At 41.2% G+C, this 18873-nt stretch overlaps 1 protein-coding gene across 1 annotated transcript in view; it reads left to right on the top strand.

The window, feature by feature from the left end:
- The window catches only part of celsr3 (cadherin, EGF LAG seven-pass G-type receptor 3), a 98305-nt gene that overhangs the window by 65526 nt on the left and 13906 nt on the right, over positions 1-18873 (top strand). Inside the window, exons 17-26 of the mRNA XM_062392951.1 lie at positions 1017-1200; positions 2262-2363; positions 2499-2593; positions 3321-3530; positions 10452-10650; positions 13225-13413; positions 13494-13680; positions 14374-14541; positions 15266-15392; positions 16059-16265. Of these exons, the coding sequence (XP_062248935.1) occupies positions 1017-1200; positions 2262-2363; positions 2499-2593; positions 3321-3530; positions 10452-10650; positions 13225-13413; positions 13494-13680; positions 14374-14541; positions 15266-15392; positions 16059-16265 (1668 nt within the window). The remainder of the gene's footprint in view (positions 1-1016; positions 1201-2261; positions 2364-2498; positions 2594-3320; positions 3531-10451; positions 10651-13224; positions 13414-13493; positions 13681-14373; positions 14542-15265; positions 15393-16058; positions 16266-18873) is intronic.

Here is an 18873-nt window from a genome sequence, read left to right on the forward strand (position 1 = left end):
AGCATCATCATCCCTTCACATTAAGTTTCATATTACCATTTCTGCCTCGTATGATTGTGTGAGTGCACTTACATGTGGTAGACATGTTGAACCCTATATTATCCTGGCCATAAGCTGATCTTTTGACCCTAATCTATAAGCTCTCATCCTGACCTCAGATCTAAACCTTGACATACAGATACACACACTTTTTCTTTAGACTTTAAATACACAACGGAGGGATTTCCACTGATATTAGCGCTTACACCCACAATCTGTTATTTGTACTCTGGCCCTTGGAGCTCAGAGACGAGACGTGGAGGTTGTTGATCGTACAGTCGCAGAACATTTAAGTGGAAAAATAAAACTGTCAACGTGCCCTACAGCAAACGATGTACACATATTATTTCTGTTGGCCTTTGGCTTCTTGTTCTGTGCCTTCTTAGAAATGAAGATTGAAACAAATGGATTTTTTTCCTGTATGTCGTGCTCTCAAGGAAAAACAGTTTCTCATTCAGTCTGCATGGAGCCACTCAGGTCAAGGCTGAAACGCCCAGCTCTTCATCGAGTGGTACACTTTACATCTAAGAGTGGCTTTGTGTTGCCAATTGCCATAGGGGTTTTATTTATAATAAAGTGTGTTGCTTTTATGTTGCAAAATGCATCTTTCGTAATGATGATAAAGTTGTGACCCTGTTGTTAGAGGAAATCTTTTATGTATATTTATGTATGTCTTATGTAGTCTTTTGTTTATTAGCACTTATCTTACTTTTTCAGTTATACAGTCTTTCACATATATTCTCATGCAAATTTGACAAACTAGATAATTAGCTGACATCATTATTAACACGTTGTTCATGAACTCCTCATTTGTCTTTCACACCAGCGTTTGCTTGGTGTCATGTTGTGAATCTTGCCGTAATGCATGGGAACACTATTCTCGGCGCCGTTGACATTTAACATTGGTCTGACTGAGTTTGATCTGCATGCCCACTTATGCATTAAACCTGTGTGTGTGTGTTTGTGTGTGTATTCAGGAGTTTCATTATCACCCGCTGGGCTCTGACACCTGCCTGCCATGTGACTGCTACCCCGTCGGCTCCTTCTCACGCTCATGTGACCCAGAGACCGGCCAGTGTCAGTGCCGGCCCGGTGTGATTGGCCGCCAGTGCAACGCGTGTGACAGCCCCTTTGCCGAGGTCACAAATTCTGGCTGTGAAGGTGAGAATGAAAGACAGTCAGATTTACTTCCGCTCAGCTGTTCACCAGGCAGGGACTGTGACTGTTTGTCGGCTGTTGGTATCTTTCAGTATTTTTCTTTGTTTCATTTCATTTTGATCAAACTTGGAGTAAATCATGTTTCTCAATGATGTATTTCAAAAGTACTTTGTTTCCCCCAATATGGGGGCTAGATCATTTATTCATTCATTTGTCCTGTGCTCAGCGTCACGTCTCAGACACAGCAGATTGGATTTCTTTCTTTAAGTGATAGAAATGAAGTGTCTCTTTACTGCATTCTGTCCTTTCCAGAAAACAAATAACATGCATCGCAGGAGGTGCTAAGATAAAACCAAATATTTAATAGTTAATGACTTTGGGAATTTTTCTTTTGTGGTTCTACCATCAACTTGGTTTTGATCAGTAAAAATGTGTCACCATCCTGCAGCTCTTTTGTGATCATGGACAAAACAGATCTGCAGATGAACAATAGTGTGAAGTTGTGTTGTTTTACAGCAGTGGTCAAAATATTTGTTGTTGCCTTCATTGTTCCTTTTTAGGAATTATTTGTAAACACGACCGTGTCTTGTGTAAGTTTTAAGTTGATTTCCCAGATGCATTTAGAACCAGTGTTCAAACTGAGTAAATGATCCATCGACCAACATGAATGGAAATAACGAGGCACCACTGAGCTTCCCCTGTATTCATCTCTGTGTATTCACAGAGATCAGTTTATACGTTTAGTCTTTCAAAAACTGGTCATGTTTATCAAACTTGCACCTAAGCCTGAAATAACAGAGAACTGTAATAACATTAATTTATCATTTAACTTCTTCCATTTAATTTTGACTTGCTGTCACTCCTCTGAGCTGTTTTGTCACTTTCTGGTTTCGCTGCTTGTAATTACCTCTTTTAATTACTAGCTAGTGTTTTATTTTTTACAAACATTTTCAATTTCTAAAGAAAAACATGTCCACTTTATCAGTAACTGCTTGTTATTTTTTTTAATGGAAAAGTTTGTCTGGATGATAAGACTAATTTAAAACACTGTTTTCTCTCTGCAGTCATTTACGATGGTTGTCCCAAGACCATCACTCAGGGGATCTGGTGGCCTCGGACCAAGTTCAACCTGCCTGCTGCAGTGCCCTGCCCCAAAGGCTCTGTCGGTCTGTTCAATAATACACAATGAAATGACTACTCAACACACAGATATGAATAAACTCACATGCGACCTGATGCCAGTGTTATTCTTTATTCCTGATCAAATTGTTTTTAATGTTTCCTGTTTCTTCACTGTACAGGTGCTGCCATCAGACACTGTGATGCAGAGAGAGGATGGCTGGAGCCAGATCTTTACAACTGCACCTCTCCTCCATTTGTGGATCTCAATGTTGCTGTAAGTAGAGTTTTGTGTGCTGCCACTAAACACAACCTCATGTTCTCCCATGTATTCTGGATGAATCTGTCATTTAAAGAAGGTTTGACAAAATCCCCACACGGAAAAGGATTAATTTGCTGAGGGTGATGTTTGGACCACAATGCTCTTCCTCAAACTCTGAATTCCTTTTGAGATAATCAGTTTTATTTTGTTAATCCAACACCCATCATAACTGAATGTGCAGGTTGTGCCCATATATTCAACAAATCTATGATTTACCCATCAGTTTAAAAGAAAAGAGTAGGATTCACAAAGGTCCTCTCCGACTGAGCCAGAATCTTGTGATCAACTCTTTCTGCTTGTGTCTATGATGCTTGTGTCAGCTCCCAACTGATTAAATAATAGTTGGTTCTGGACATGTTAATTCAAAACAATTACAATAGTTTTATTGAAATATTGTTTTGGGGGACAAGTGGGATTTATTTTCCTTCAGGCATAGAAAGGAAGCTCTAGTGAAGTCAGATCTGACCTGGAAACGAGGTGAACCAAGCACCTTTGTAGTATTTTATTATTATTTCGCTTTTGCAGGTGGATGCAGAGAAGAAATATGCAGATATTTTATATGCGTATGCAACTTTGAATGAATGAGGCGTAAAATACCTCTTTGTAGACATTCAATGGTGTTGTACTACATATTAATTCTGTCATTAAATTCCAGAAACTACATCTCTCTTTATGCATTTAGCTTGATTCCCTGGAGCGTAATGAGACAGAGCTGAACACCATCATGGAGAAGAAGCTGGCCCACCAGCTCCGTGACGTCACCGAGGCGACCACTCGTCTCTACGGGAACGACTTGCAGATCGCTGAACGACTGCTCTCTCGCCTCCTGACCTTTGAGACCCAGCAGAGCGGCTTCGGACTCACCGCTACACAGGACGCACACTTCAATGAGGTACAAAGGAGAACACAATTTTCCTTCTCACCCCCTGGCGTTTTACATACATGACAGTAGAAGGTTGAGAGCTGTGGGGAGTGGGGGGCAGGTGTCCAGCATAAGCCTTCAGAGTTTCTTGCAGGGGCTTGAACTGGAATAAACTGAGACTAAGTGTTTATTCACCTGGTGCTCTAATCCAAGAGACTCCTCTGGGACAACAGTTTGCAACAGCTTTCTAATAAAACCCCCAGTAAAAATATTTCCAATTTTTTAAAGGTTATCTCACTAAACTTGTTGTTATATTGATCTTTTGATCAGAGGAACATTAATAGCAGCCATTAGAGCTTTAAATCTGTGTTAGAGAAAAAAATAGAAGAAACCTTGTAAATGTCCCCGTCAAGGGTCCGTTATCAGTTTGTGCTCTGGATCCTAATGTGTGAAATCCTAAACACTCATCTGTGCAGGATCTGTATTCATCAGAGCGTATATAACCAAAAGGCTGATCGTCAGGTTAAAATAGTGGATTAAAAAGATCTATCAAACCCAATGAAGGTGGGAATGTCTGAATCCTAATCACAAATGATTTTATACTCCATCAAAAAGACTTAAGTTGTTTAAAACCCAGACATCCTCTCTATTTCTGCTAGTCGCATCTAGAAATCTGCACAGAATCTGCAATAAGACACAACATCTGGTGTTGTCTAGAGCAGTAAATATGATTCATATACCTTTACCATTATGACACACAGACCCAGTGACAACACAAATACAACAAGATGTCTTTCCTCTGAAATGGGAGGTAATGTTGCCATGGTGATTGAGGAACATGAGCTGAAATGAAGATGAAATATTGGAACATGTCTTCTCCACATATTAACTGACAGTCTCATTTCACCTGATACGTCTGCTTCAGCCGTGGACGCACACGGCGAGCTCACACAGGATCGTTTTAGCATGTTGGCATTTTGACAAAAGCTCCAAGAGACAAATGTGGACATCGCTCCGCTAAATATTTATCTTATGCATCATCGTTAGCTGACAGGAAATGAGCTGTCCAAGTGGCAGAAGCTATAAGCTCAAAACCATCTTACCTTTTTTTGACTGGCTTGTGTATCAGTAATTGACAAATTGCTTGCTGCTGTGGAAGCAGGGATATGAAATGAATACCCCACGTCCTCATGATATTGGTGACATTTTTATTCAAATATTTAAATTGAGCTGGTTTGATGTGGGTTTTTAGGGGCTGATGCTGATATTGGGGATTTATACAAATATATGTTCCCCAATATATACATATTGGGGAATATAATCCCTGGTGTTGTTATCTAAGCAAGAAATGTAACTGAGGCTTGATATTTTACAGTTTAACCTTAAACTGTATTATAAAATACTAAAAGAATAAAGAGAAAACTTAAATACGACCAAATATATACAACTTGAAAATAATGTAGAATTTTACTTGTAAACTGTTAATCGATCAAGCGCTAAATGTCTTATGAGACCCTCCTCTTAATTCCATCACCTTTAGTCAATAACAATTTGTTAGATGCTCCGGTATACAGCACATAATTGCACAAGGTTACAAAGTGATTCACACAAAAGTCCATGGGAAAAATTAGGAATCAGTAGTTTGTCTTTGCCCTGTGATACACTGCCGGGAGTTTACCCCGACCTCTAGTCCAATGTCAGCTGCAGCTCCAGCTCCCTCCCCTCAACCATCAAATAAGAGGTTGTACAGATAATGGATGGATTTTTCTGTTTACAATCAACACAGGAGTTTTTAATATTGTCTGCTAACAGGGAGGATTTCTGCCACCTGATGAAAACTGGAGCAGTAGTAGCCACAGTCAGTGATAATATCATCATGATACAGCTAAGGAGGAGTTGCTATAGAAACTGAGTGGCTATGGTAACCTCTGATAGCATCTTGAAAGAATTTCACACATTTATCTTCTTTGCTGTAAATTCAGTGGATAGGAGGCAGGAGACGAGAGCGTTAGCTTAGAGGTGAACTATAAAACGTAAATGAACTCACGTTTTATCAGATTTACCACACACATGGGGCGGCTGTGGCTGAGGGGTTGAGTGGTCGTCCTCCAACCTGAAGGTCGGCAGTTCGATCCCCAGTCTGGTCCATCTGCATGCCGAAGTGTCCTTGGGCAAGATGCTGTACCCTGAATGGCCCCCCCATAGAATAACTAAGTGCTGCGAATAGATGCACTGTATGAAATTGTGTGAATGGGTGAATGTAGAACTGTACTGTAAAGCGCTTTGAGTGGTCATCAAGACTAGAAAAGTGCTATATAAATACAAAACCATTGCCATTTACTTGTCTTGGATTCAGGACCCAAACGCAGACATCCACCGAGGCAGGTAGGTGCTGTGAAGCTACTTTATAAAGAAGAGAAAGTGAGTTGCAGGCAGAAGGGCGGATTGCAGATGGAGATGTAGAAGCAAGTTGGCGAAAATGAGCAGGAACAAACGGGGGGGAGATGAATCCCAGGAACTAACTCAGATTCCACAGGAAGACACTCAGGAACTAACACAGGAAAATAACCAGGAGCGTACACACACCAACTGACAGAAGACAGAAGACAGGTATAAATAGTGAGTGGGGGATGATGAATGTAGAGCAGGTGAGCAGAGATCAGGAGCAGGTGAAAATAATCTGAGCGGTTCAGGCGATCACACAAGCAGGAAACACACTAGGGTAGAAAGTGAGACTACCATAAACACAAATGACAGATCACTTCAAAATTAATGAGAAGCAGCAGAGGGCTCATGCATAACCTGTGGCGATACTATAGCCAAGTCACGCGATGCTTCTGTCACAGACATTATGTATTCAGGTTGTCCGTCCATCCGTCCGTCCTTTGAAGTTAAAAAAACTTTATCCATTTGGATGATATTAGATGGAATTGTCTGTCTTCGTAGGGACGTCATGATGACATCACTTCCATCATTTTCATGAATAACTTTTTTGAGAGACCCTCAAACATTTGATTTTTTAACCAAGCATGACATTTTTATCTTGTTGACTTTTTATCATATGATGTTGCATTATGGTTAATAATGTTGTCATCAATAAAAGCTTTGGACTGTCTCTACATTATTTGTGGAGATATCTTGGATAAAGTTTTGCTTTCCTTCAACTTGACACACAAACAGACACACGCACACACACACACACACACAGGGGCTGCAGGCTATGCCTGTGTACAGGGTACAAATCAGTGCCAGAAGCTAGACAGCCACTTGTTGCTCAGGGTTGATTTCCACATAAAAAAAACCATCTTGCAAACTGTGAACTCAATAGAAAGGATGCCTTCAGCACACTGAAGTATGACTATTTCATCCATCCATCATCTCTAGCGGCCTGGGTTAGAGCCCATCTGACATTGAGAAAGAGGTGGATTACACTTTGGACCGGTCCATAACAGCGTCAACATACGGAGACAAAAAACCAGTCACACTCACATTCAAACATTTAAGAGTTTCCTTTTAACCTAACCCCAATTTGCATGTCTTTAGACTATGGAAGTAAAAACAATGACTTCAGTCTTAAATCTGTATGAACATTTGCTTGGATGCCAAGTACAGTGCATTACTTCATGTCCTCAATACGTAGTCATTATAGCAACACCGGAGTAGCTTAGTGAAATCTTATAATGTGTGAGAGGAAAATATTTCCCTTTGTAACATTTGGCATCTGAATGTAAATCAGAACCATGGCCAGGAGTTAACAATGCTTCCAGCAGCAGGAAACTGCTACAGTGAGTGTTGTCACAATAGTCGTGTCACAGCAGAGGTTTGTATTATCCAGCTTACATCCTCAACTGATCTGACTCAACCTCAACCTCAGGCTCTGAATCAGCCATGCTGCCTCCATCCCATCACCTGGAATTAATGCGGCAGCTCTGGTTTAATCTGGCAGCAGTGAGGTGGCTCTGCAGACAGGGCTTTAACAATACAAAATATATATATCATATATCTGACACCTCACTTAAGCAGCTACTTGTCCAGACTCACAGGTAATGCAGACCGCAGTTACTATAGTAACACAGCGGTGGTGACAGAGCCCCGCGGCTGCAATGGGAACGAAGGACAGCGGGGAGGAAAGAAGGTAAACCCCTTCATGTTCAACCTGTGATCAAATCTGCACCTTCAGAAGGGGTCCACATGTAATCACATACTCAATACAAGTGTGTGGTGTGAGGGACAGAATCTCAAATATCATACTTTCTATACCATTTTATAAAACGTCTGGCACGACATGATGCCCCAACCTTCTGCACAGTGGTCCTGACAGGCCGTGCTGTACTTGTTTCTCATAGTGGGATCTGCACATCACAAATGAATGGGTGAGATCAGAGAGATGGAGAAAGAACGAGAACTCCAGTGTGATAGTTGACACACGTGGTTTGTTGTGCTGATGAGTGTTATGCTCCAACCTGTCGTCCATGCAGCTTCACGCCTGCTTCATCTTCCCTCTCATCCCGTCACCTGCCGCCTCTTTAATTCACTTTTGCTTCATCTCTTGTATTTTTCATCCATTTTCTTTTCCACAGATAAACACAGCACACGTGAGCGCTCACAGCAGAACACTAAACACTTTTTAAGAACAAGATTTCTTATTCTAAACAGGTTTTTACTTTGTTGATAAGGGTTACTGAAAGTAGACAAAGCAAAAACAGTTCAACTACCGATACATTTAGAAATGAAAAGTGTAGAAAAGATGCTAGAAAAGTGAGTTTCTTTCAACAAGTGAAGGAAACTCTTTCCTCATCTGTGAACTTGATTTGCCCCTAAGTCACGTCAGGTCAATTTTATTGGCATGGGTGGTGAAGGCAACAACTCCCATGATCCAATGCTGCTTCCTATTATCAAATTAGGTTTTTGGTTTTGGTTTTCTTTGAGTCAAAGTTGAAGCTGTCAAAGTTGCATATTGTTCGTTTAAAGCTGAAAATAAGATTCACCTTATTTTTCCACCTTTGGAGTAAATCTGTGCCTCTGATTTTTCTCTAAATGACACTGCAGGGTAAGAGATCACACAAGTCTGCATTTTCAATTCACATTTTAATAACACAACAAGCATGATCGCATTCTTTCACAGAGAATCATTTATTCATAGCCATGACTTTTCCTCTCTGTCAGGCTTCATTATATATATATACCCAGCAGTGGCTCTTAAATAGGACTCAACGGATGACACATTCTTACCGTTCGTATTACATCACCACAGAGGTCATCTTATAAAATAGACATCAGCAGTTAAACATGGCTCAGCATCTTAATTAATTTTAAGAACAGTTATATGATGTCAGGAATAAGGAATATACAATACACCTACTAATGTAATGACTCCACATCTTCCATTTTGTTCCTTTTTTCCATCTCCTGCCTTTAATCACTCCGTTTTCCATTTCAACTTTTCACCTCCCTCTCTCTTTCCTCTATCTCAGGGCTGTGCATAAGCTTCCGTCCACGACCTCATATCTCTCTTGTTCTCTCATTTATTCTCTTTGTCGCTCGCTGATCCACAATTCGTGTTTCTCGTTCTCCGTTGGTCTCCCTCAACAAGTCACTACATTCTTCCTATTCAGCTCTATGTGATATTTGCCGTGTTTGTGTGAAGCGGAGTTTTTCTCCCCAGAGCATTATGTGAGACTGCAGTGCTTTATTGGGTCTGGTGCAGTCTGACTGCAAAGATTTATACTGAGCACTCTCTCCGTATCACTCTTTCTTTCTCACTCTCCATCTCCAACATGACTCTTTGTTCCCAACATCTTTTTAACTCTGTTCATTCTAGACTCTAAGGCGTGCTTTTTATCCGGAATCACAAATACTCAAAGAAAAGCATGGGAATGGAGGCAAGGTGCACAAATGGCTACTTGACAGTCACTTCTTCATAATTATTGTTGCCATGTTCTCAGGTCCCTGTCAGAGGAGTTAAACTGAAGCCTTTACCTTGAGGACTTCAGATTTCTTCTCCCTCGAACCACAATCAGCTACGATCCCTCTTACCCAGCCACTCCCTCTAAGAACACGTGCCCTGACAGCGTCACTTTCGGTTGTGCGCGTCCTCGTCTCCGTTGAATTTAATGAATTTCTGCACACAAAAGACAGCATATCTGAAGGGCCCCCTCAGGCCTCACCGTCTGCACTCAGACTATTTTACAAGCCTTCAGTGCATTATCAGTCATTCCGCGGCAAACCCCAACCCGTGCTCTGTATCAAAAGTCTTCGTCTCGTTTCCTCCCCTCCTCAGTTCCATGATATTCTCTGCCTTCCCTGACATGGCACGCAGATCTGATGCTTTATTAAGTCTGAAAATCTGACTCTACCTCTTTGGTGACGCTTTTAATCTTCTCATGCTTCCCTCCTCCCAACTCTGAATCCACTTCCGCCTCAAATTTTTTTCTGCCTCTTGTTTGTCCTCTGTGACGTGTCTATAGTTTAGTTCTGTACCTTTATCTTTATTCAAACGGGATTACGATCTGATTGTAGAAATGTTCAGATGTGTTATCGATGTAATTTCGATGAGATTGGAACCACTGCTGTAACCGAGGAACATTAGTAGCAGCCATTAGAGCTTAAAATCTGTGTTAGAGAAAAAAATAGAAGAAACCTTGTAAGTGTCCCTGTCAATGGAATTGTGTTTAAATGTTGTGAAATCTTTTCTCCAGTCTTTGGAAAAAGAAAAGAACGCCTCCCCTCATGTTTTCCCGTTTCTGATCCTCTTGGGTTAAATATTTGTAATTTTTTTATCTTGTGTGTTTTCTCTTCTGTTTTCTCAAACACAATATCACATATGGTCACTGACTCCTTTGGGACTTTCAACAGAAGCAGCTTATTCTCTGCCAGCTCAGCAACCAGCTCCCAGTCTTAATTCCCCCCTCTTCCTTTTTTAATAATGCTTCCACTTTCTACTCTTCCCAGAACATCCTGCGAGGCTGCAGCGTGCTGCTGGGTCCTGCCACCTCCGGCCTCTGGCGGGCGCTGGCTCAGAGTCAGAACCACATCCCAGGTGGCGGCCCGGCCGAGCTAACTGAGCTGCTGGAGCAGTACACTCAGATTCTGGCTCAAAACATGAAGCTCACATATCTCAACCCTGTGGCGCTGGTTGCTCCCAACATTGGTGAGTTCAAAACGACTTCACTCAGTCACAGACACTCAGGCCTTGTAAAAGAGCTAATCACTAGTCGATGCAATAAAAAGAGAAGAGACTAATAAACTCTTAATCTGAACAGACGATTTGCAGCGGTTTTCTTTATAATGCAGCAAAACACTGCTGTGAAATCAAGCAGAATGACTCAGTGTAAAGCGGGAGATGAACGGTGTTAATGCAAATGATTACAGCTAAGCCAGCACTGGCAGCTGCACAGAGATGAATTTCACACTCCCACACACACACACACAAACACACACACACGCTGAGCAGCTGATGACTTGAGCACACACAGACACACACACACACACAAGCACAAACTCTCGTAGGTTGGAGTATAATATTAATGAACACCTATCATTACAGTTATTTTATTGTAGCATTTCCTGTACAGGGTAACTGGTAGCCTTCAGTGGCTGCCCGTATCCGCTTCAAGACACTAGTACTTGCGTACTGTGCTGCAAATGGTTCAGGCCCAAATGGAAAGTCAGGAAAACTTCTGGACCCGATTTTCTAGATATTTACCATGGCTGAAAACAGCTTTACTTTCTTTCATCCTGATTTAACTCCTTCACACTGAAGCTGGGTTGAAATACTGGTAAATAGGGTTGAAATAGCAACAGCAGCAGCTCTGGCAGAGATGAAACCAGACAATGAATTTCACACTAAGTTAATGCTCTTAGCAACTCCCGCAGATTGAAGTTCTGTAAAATACCAAAACTCATGAAACTCATCAAAATTCCAGCTACTGTGTGTTGGCTCACCAGCTTCTCCCAGTGTGGTTTGTTTTGTTTGTGGTCTGTATCAGCCAACCTGAAATGGCTTCTTTCATGTTTTTCTCTGTGACTTTCAACTCCTCTGTGTTTAGCTATATTTGCTTCCTCTTTACAATTCATGTAGAATGCTGTTGAATAACCTTAAAACAGCAGCTATAAGGAGATTCCCAGACGGAGGGTGTAAATTCAGCAATAGCGGCGAGAGAAAAAGGAATAAGAAATACAGCCAACACCAAATTTCACGCTCTTAGCCAAATGGGATAGAATGGATAACATTGAAAAGAATATTGATAGATCCGACACACATACAAACACACACACACTGACTGTGTTTCAAACTGCGTTGTGGTTCTTGTAAGTCCTCAAATGCAATTTATTTCTTTAAATAATTTGTTTATCTATTAAAATTGTAATCTTACTATCGAAGTTAAAAGAAAAGTATTATAATATATATATATATATATATATATATATAGAACTTGATTAAAACAATTCTCTTTTTATGTAATATATAAACAAATTCATATCCTTTATCCATGTTTATTTTAGTTATATAAAGTTTTTATACAGGCGTTGATCAGCAAACCAATGCTGATATGTCAATCATATCTTTTTCCAAATGGAGAAAAATCTTTCACATTTCTCACAATGTCAGAGGTTTATTGAAAAGCCAATGTAGAATTCCACTTGCTCGTCTTGTATTTCTGAAAAAGAACCACAAAGATGTACTGGACGTGACTGCAGCAGATATTAAAGTGAATCAGTGTTTTAAGTAAAAAGGCCCCGTATCAAATCATGTTCAGCTGTCCCAAAACACATTATGATATAAAGTGACAAATTTCCCACTGAATTACACAGTGCTGCAGAGGGATTTCTCACATTTGGTTGCTCTGTTACTTGAGCTCCTAGTAGAAAAAACCACAGCAGACAAAAATAACGCAGACACACTTGGGACACAATGGATCAAATCCCCTTCCTTCACTTCTGGGTTAGATTCTGTTCCAGGATGTTTCATTGCTCACAGGAAACTCGACTTGATTCATCCTCATCCTCATCCTCCTCAAAACCAGACACATTATACAGAGGCTGCCCTTTGTGTGCGTTACATCTGTGTTTACTGATGAACTTCATTGAAATGTCTCTATCATTTATTATAGTGTTTCAACAACTACAGGTCCCATGAGGCTTTGATATGTCTGCCCACCAAAATAGAAATGATTTTATTTGTTTTCTTCATAATCCACATTTATCTTAATTTTTGGACAATAGGAAGCATATGTAGTGAGAAAAATGGATATTGACACCTGTTGTGTTGTGTGAGATATAATCATATTTCAACAGGGAAATGGTGTGTTATACCGCACTTCACCACTACGCTTCAAAAAATAATAACCTATTATTCGGGACTTACTAATAATGATCCTAAAACCAAACGGCAAAGAACTTCAGGTAATAGGCCTAATGCCTCTCTGCAACGCCAAGACTGCCCCTCCTTCGGATTGTACTATGGCGGCTAATGGCGAGCTAGCACTAACTCTGTTATCTGAATGGTGTGGCTGTGTCATCAACAATTAATTGTCTTCTGATGAACAATGAACCTGCATTGATTGTGTTAACTGTCCATATCTGAATATGGTGTAACGCTTCTTTAGAATGCAGGATGTTAGTGGTGTCATTGTTTACCCTTCCTCTCAGCAATGACTTCCAGTTTGTGGGAGTTTTATTCTGCAGACTAACAAACACTTGTTTATCTCTCTCTGTTCTTCAGTCATGAATCTGGACCGGGTTGAGAACCACACCCATGTGCGTCGGCGCTTCCCACGTTACCACAACGCTCTGTTTCGCAGTCAAGCTTTGTGGGATCCCTACACCCATGTGATACTGCCCCCTGGTGCCCTGGTGCCACAGCGGCAGCAACAACAGGGCTGGAAGGAGAAGGAGCGGACAGAGAAAGAACGTAAGAGATACACAAGTAGCTTTAAAGGCTTGACGTGTCTGAAACTTAGAGAATATACTGACAGTCCCTTCTGTATTCAGCCTCAGCTCCTCAGAACGCTGCTCCGGCCCTTGTTGGTACCTCAGCCAATCAGACAGGAGAATACACCGCAGCGAGGCGCACCGTTTCACTGCCCGAGCCGCCCATCTCCATCATCATCATGTTGATCTATAGAAGTGTGGGTGAAGCTCTGCCTCCAAAGTATCACACAGACCGGAGAGGAGTGAGGTGGGAAACAGTCACATAAATATGTGTTTACAGCAGCTCTCAGAACTTTCTTGTGTTTCTATGAAAGTAAGAAATCTAGCTTAGTAACGTGTCTTTTATTGAGTGGTGAACAGCACAACAAAGTTTCATTTCTCATAATACCTGCTTGTGCTCAGATATGCTTCAGCTCTTTTACTAAATGAAACCCTGGATTTAATGACTGATCAAATTTCCTTCAGCAGCAACTAAACATGAACATAATTAATGTTAGTGGTGACATTGTATATGTGCCTGTCCCAGCACTCACAGACCATGTTTATCCTTGTTGCTTGATAAATGACTAACATGATTAACTGATGATGAAAATTGAGGGTAATTAAGGCCGGTCAGTTGAGCAGCAGGTCAATGGAGTAGTAACTTCAGCACTAATTCCAATTTCACCTTGCTTGACATCTGTTTCCATCTCTCTCTCTCTCTCTCTCTCTTTCTCCCTCGCTCACCTCCCGTCCCTCTCCCCTCTTGCTCTTCCTCATTTCACCTCTGGGCATAATTACTAAGTAACAAAATGTGCGGTTTTCAGTAGGTGTTCAATAAACAGTAATTTGTGTCTCATCAAGCACACAAGTCTCATTCCCCCCTGCTCATCTTTTACCATCCCAACAGGGATTTCAAACTCTTCCACGTACAGTAACTCTGCTCCTTCTGCCCCCCCAGGCTGCCCAGACACCCGGTAATGAACTCCCCGGTGGTCACTATTTCTGTCTACAACAACCAGACGTTTGTGGGCGGACACTTGGACCAGCCCATCCTGCTGGAGTTCAAGCTGCTGGAGACGGCCAATCGCAGTAAGCCACTGTGTGTACAGTGGAACCACAGCAGCCAGTGAGTACACATATATACACGCTACCTTGAGATATTGTATAAGGCTTGATGTATTTATACAGGTAAAATTCTATAAAATTTGACATTAATAATATGTATCATTATGTTTTATGGCAATATGAATGAATCAATATGTAATTGGAGATATTATGTCTCTACGTGGAGACACTTTTTGTTTTTAAAGTCCTCTTCATCAAATACATCGATCTAATAAAGGCCCATATCTGTCCAGCCAGATTTATAATACACTTTCCTTTCTGCAGACCTGACACAGTAGCTAAAGCAACAGTATAATTAATAGTAATAGTAATGATGGATCGGTTTCTTAAATCCAAGTACGCTATTGCAGTAAGCCAGCATGCTTGTAATGGGATTCTGGAACTGGAACCCTAATGGAACACAGTCATTGTCAATGTAATAAATCTGTGTATCTCGTATAGCTGTGAAAATCGATATATATTTGGAAACACTTTGAAGTAGACCTGCGCTCTTTAGAAATGGGATCCGGTTACTGATTAGATGATTTGAATAATCACTTTATAATTATTTGATTTCAATTATTAAGACAGTATCATAGTAACACAGGAACCGTAAATGCCTGATATGGTTCACAGTGGACAATTTGCTCATAAGTCTCCCCCTCCCCTTCTCTCTCTCTCTCTCTCTCTCTCTCTCTCTCTCTCTCTCTCTCTCTCTCTCTCTCTCTCTCTCTCGCTCTGTGCAGGTACGACGCAGGAGGTTGTTGGATGGTTAGGGACTGTACGGTGGTTTACAGGAACACCTCTCATGTCCGCTGTCAGTGCCACAGACTGGGCACCATCGGCGTGCTGATGGACAGTTCACACAGAGAGGTTAGTGATCTCTCAGTGCTTTTACTCTAGGAACCACACACTTATATTCATTTTATTTCATTCGTAGGTCTCTTTCTCACAGTAAGAGTTTTAGTGGATTCATTATAAATTTAATATCAATACTTCTCCCCTTGGTTTTCCTTCTTTTTTCGGTGAACCCTCTTCGCTAGTAATTTCTGGATTAAGTCGGTGTAGAAATTTGAAATCCTGAAGAATTAAATCGTGGATGACATTTTGAAGGCTAAAGGAAGTCTTGTTACAGCTGTAGCAGATTTTCAGGATTCAATGCTAAACCCTCTGCCCATCGCACACCAGCATACTGAGCAACGATGTGTATCAGATCTTCAAGTTTGTCCACGAGAGAATAGGAACCTTGTAGCGTCAGAATCCTCACTGTGATGATTTTCGAGATGTACATTTCTCTGAACGTACCTGGTTTATACTGGATTTAGCTCTTCTTTAAAATATTTATTAAATATCAAAAGTCTAGAAGAATCATAAGAAAGTACTAAGATGCTGTAGATTAGATTCTTTCTTTGCCTTGTTTCACCTCGTCCTTTTCATCCTAAGCTCCCTCTCTGTACTGCCTTCCCTCTGACAGCTTTGCCTTGACCTCTCTATATCGTCTCTCCACCCTTGTCCCTTCTGTCCTCTCCCTATGAGCAGCAGTTGGAGGGCGATCTGGAGACGCTGGCGCTCGTCACATACTCCTTTCTGTGCCTCTCCATGCTGGCCCTCCTCCTAACTGTCCTGGTGCTGTCCTGCCTGCGAGGCCTCAAGTCCAACACCAGGAGCATCCATTCAAACACTGCAGCGGCCATGTTTTTGTCGGAGCTGGTGTTCCTGCTCGGGGTCAATCAGACAGAACAACAGGTAGGTTTTGGCTTTAGCTTTCCTGTCTATTTCTTTTTCTGCCACATCACTGTCCCCCCTGGTTCCCAACTTGCAGCTTTTTGGATGAACCAACGTTTGCTTTGGGACTGTCATTGTGCAGATTTCAGATGTTTTAGATATGAACTCTGGGAAAAAACTGGAAAATTTGGTCTTGACATTTTCTAGACTTTGTCCCATGTTACGAACACAGCAGGAGATGGTCTTGGTCTGACGGGCTCACAATAACATGACAACATCCAGAACATTTAGACATGAGGTGGTGACTAGGTAGACCATGTGAGAAAGGCTGCAAAATACAAAAGCTCTTGAATTTCATTGTCTTTCCAAGACGACACCTTCATCTGAGTCTTCTTCTACGTGTTTGGCACTTCCCTTTCAAACTTAGAAATTTATATAATTAAATTTTTGTATTCAACATCTATCTCAGGTTAGGTTAGCTCTTGGGATGAAGTCAATTGTATTTATCTTTATCATTAAATGTTTGCTCCTTTACAGTTATGTTGGTGTCATTGTCTTTCCCGTGTTAATCCGTCTTCTTGTTTCCTTCCCCGGTCCTTCTGACCACTTTCTGTCTCGGTTACATCACAAATGTGCATGTGTGTATTTGTGTGCCTGTGTGTGTTTAAAGAGCAGTCTTGTAGAGAGAGAAGTGCAAATATGTTCTCACTCAGCATGAAATCTAATTAATTAAGCTGAAACCCCAACATAGTCGACTGTATGGCTCTTAGAGTGCAACTGGTTACTTCTAGCTGAACAATATGTTCTGTAATTCGTGTTCATCATGCTTGGGAGAACATGTTAGTTGCTCAGCGGACGTGTGTGTTGGTGTGCACACTAGTTTTCATGTGATTGTGCATACTTTAGCTTATCTATCTATGTGTGTGTGTGTGTGTGTATCTTGAAGTGGTTGTATTCATGTGTGAACGAGTGGGAGTGGGAAACTCAGTGTCTGGCTCTGTCACTGCCAAGGCTGCAGTTATTTCTGTATCGTCTTTGGCTGTGTTGTCAGGAATTTCTTCTGAGCTCCTTTTAACCTAAAAAATCTGGGACTCATACGATTATTTCCCGCAACATAAAGATGTAAGTCGCTCAACTGTTGTGTTTAATGACTGAAGTGTCTCTCTCTTTTCACAAAGAGCCCACGAAGGCTGAGAGACGTATCTTACATTTCAATTGTTCTCTCTGCTCTGCAACCAGAAACTATTATGTCTTCAACAACTCAGGGATGCTGCCATGGTTTTCTTATGCGCAAATAGAAAAGTTCAATTTGATTCATTTCTATAATTATTATTTACAAGCACAACAGGTTATTATTGTGTTTGGCAGCCAGGCAACTTATAAAAACCCTAACTGATTTCCAAGATGCTTGTTTTGTTCGTCAGATTATTCAAGATTAAGTTTTTGGATAAATTGATAGGTGTTGGAGTGGTTAGCAGTGTCCTCCCAGCAAGAACATTTCCCATGGTTCGACATGCATATTGGGGTTAGATTGACTTGGGACCATGTGAGCATCATTTTTTTTGTCTCTGTATAGCTGATTTCAGACATGTCCTGAACTCTGGATGATCTCCAGTGGGGCTCTATGTGAGAACACAAATGTCCGGGTGACAAACTGCAGACTTTCTGAGAATTTCTCCTGCCAGTCGTCTTGTTAAAGGTCCAGTGTGAAAGGGATCTAGTGGCACGAATTGAATATAAAATATGTGTTAGAATCTTAATCGTCTGAATTTTACCTAAAATGGTCCCTTTATATTTAAATACTTTATATTTACATCGGGAACTGGTCCTCTCTACGGTGGCCACAATGTTTTATACAGTAGCCCAGACTGGACAAACTAAACACATTTCCAGTTTTTAAGGACAACTAATGGTTACCACAGATTCTCTTTCATGTTTGGAAGGGGAGGGTGAGGGGAGGGGTATTCAGCTGCAACATGCCACTTCACCCGTAGATGTCACTAAATTCTACACACTGAACCTTTAAAACTCTGGATAATGTCTGAATGAGCTCATGTAACAAAACAGGAGGAGGTGCTTCAGAAGTTTCTCCACAAGTGAGTGGACGTGTTGATGACGTTTCTAACAAGGGACAGAGGCAAAACTGGATATAAGAAAAAGAAAAGGAGAAGTCCGGCGAAGACACAAGGGAGCGTATGGAGATAAATGAAGACCCTCTGATTTCACAGCTGGCCAGGATGTGCCCCACCTCCCACCCAATGTCAGCTGGGGTTGGATTCTCCTCAATGCATCAGCACTATAGATAGTGGATGGATGGGAGATTCTGGTAGAGAGGGAGAGTTTTAATTGTGGCCTCTCTGGGGTGGTTTGGTTTGGCTTTTAAAGCGTCCATCTGTGTCTGGTAAGTAGTCAGGGAGTAACAGTGTACTTAGTATTCAAACTCTGGCTTTTAAAACAGGCTGATAGTTGCCAGCAGCTATCTACTTCAACTTGTGTGTTTTCAAGTTGTTCCCTGTGGTTGGTTTGGATTTTGTTCTTCCTTCTGACAAACAACACAGTTATAGAAGACAGTGCCTGTTATCATCATTTCGGCTTTGAACTCAAAATGCCGAACACAGACAAGACAAAT

The sequence above is a fragment of the Platichthys flesus genome, chromosome 7 (genome assembly GCF_949316205.1).
Source record: "Platichthys flesus chromosome 7, fPlaFle2.1, whole genome shotgun sequence".
Classification (NCBI taxonomy): domain Eukaryota; kingdom Metazoa; phylum Chordata; class Actinopteri; order Pleuronectiformes; family Pleuronectidae; genus Platichthys; species Platichthys flesus.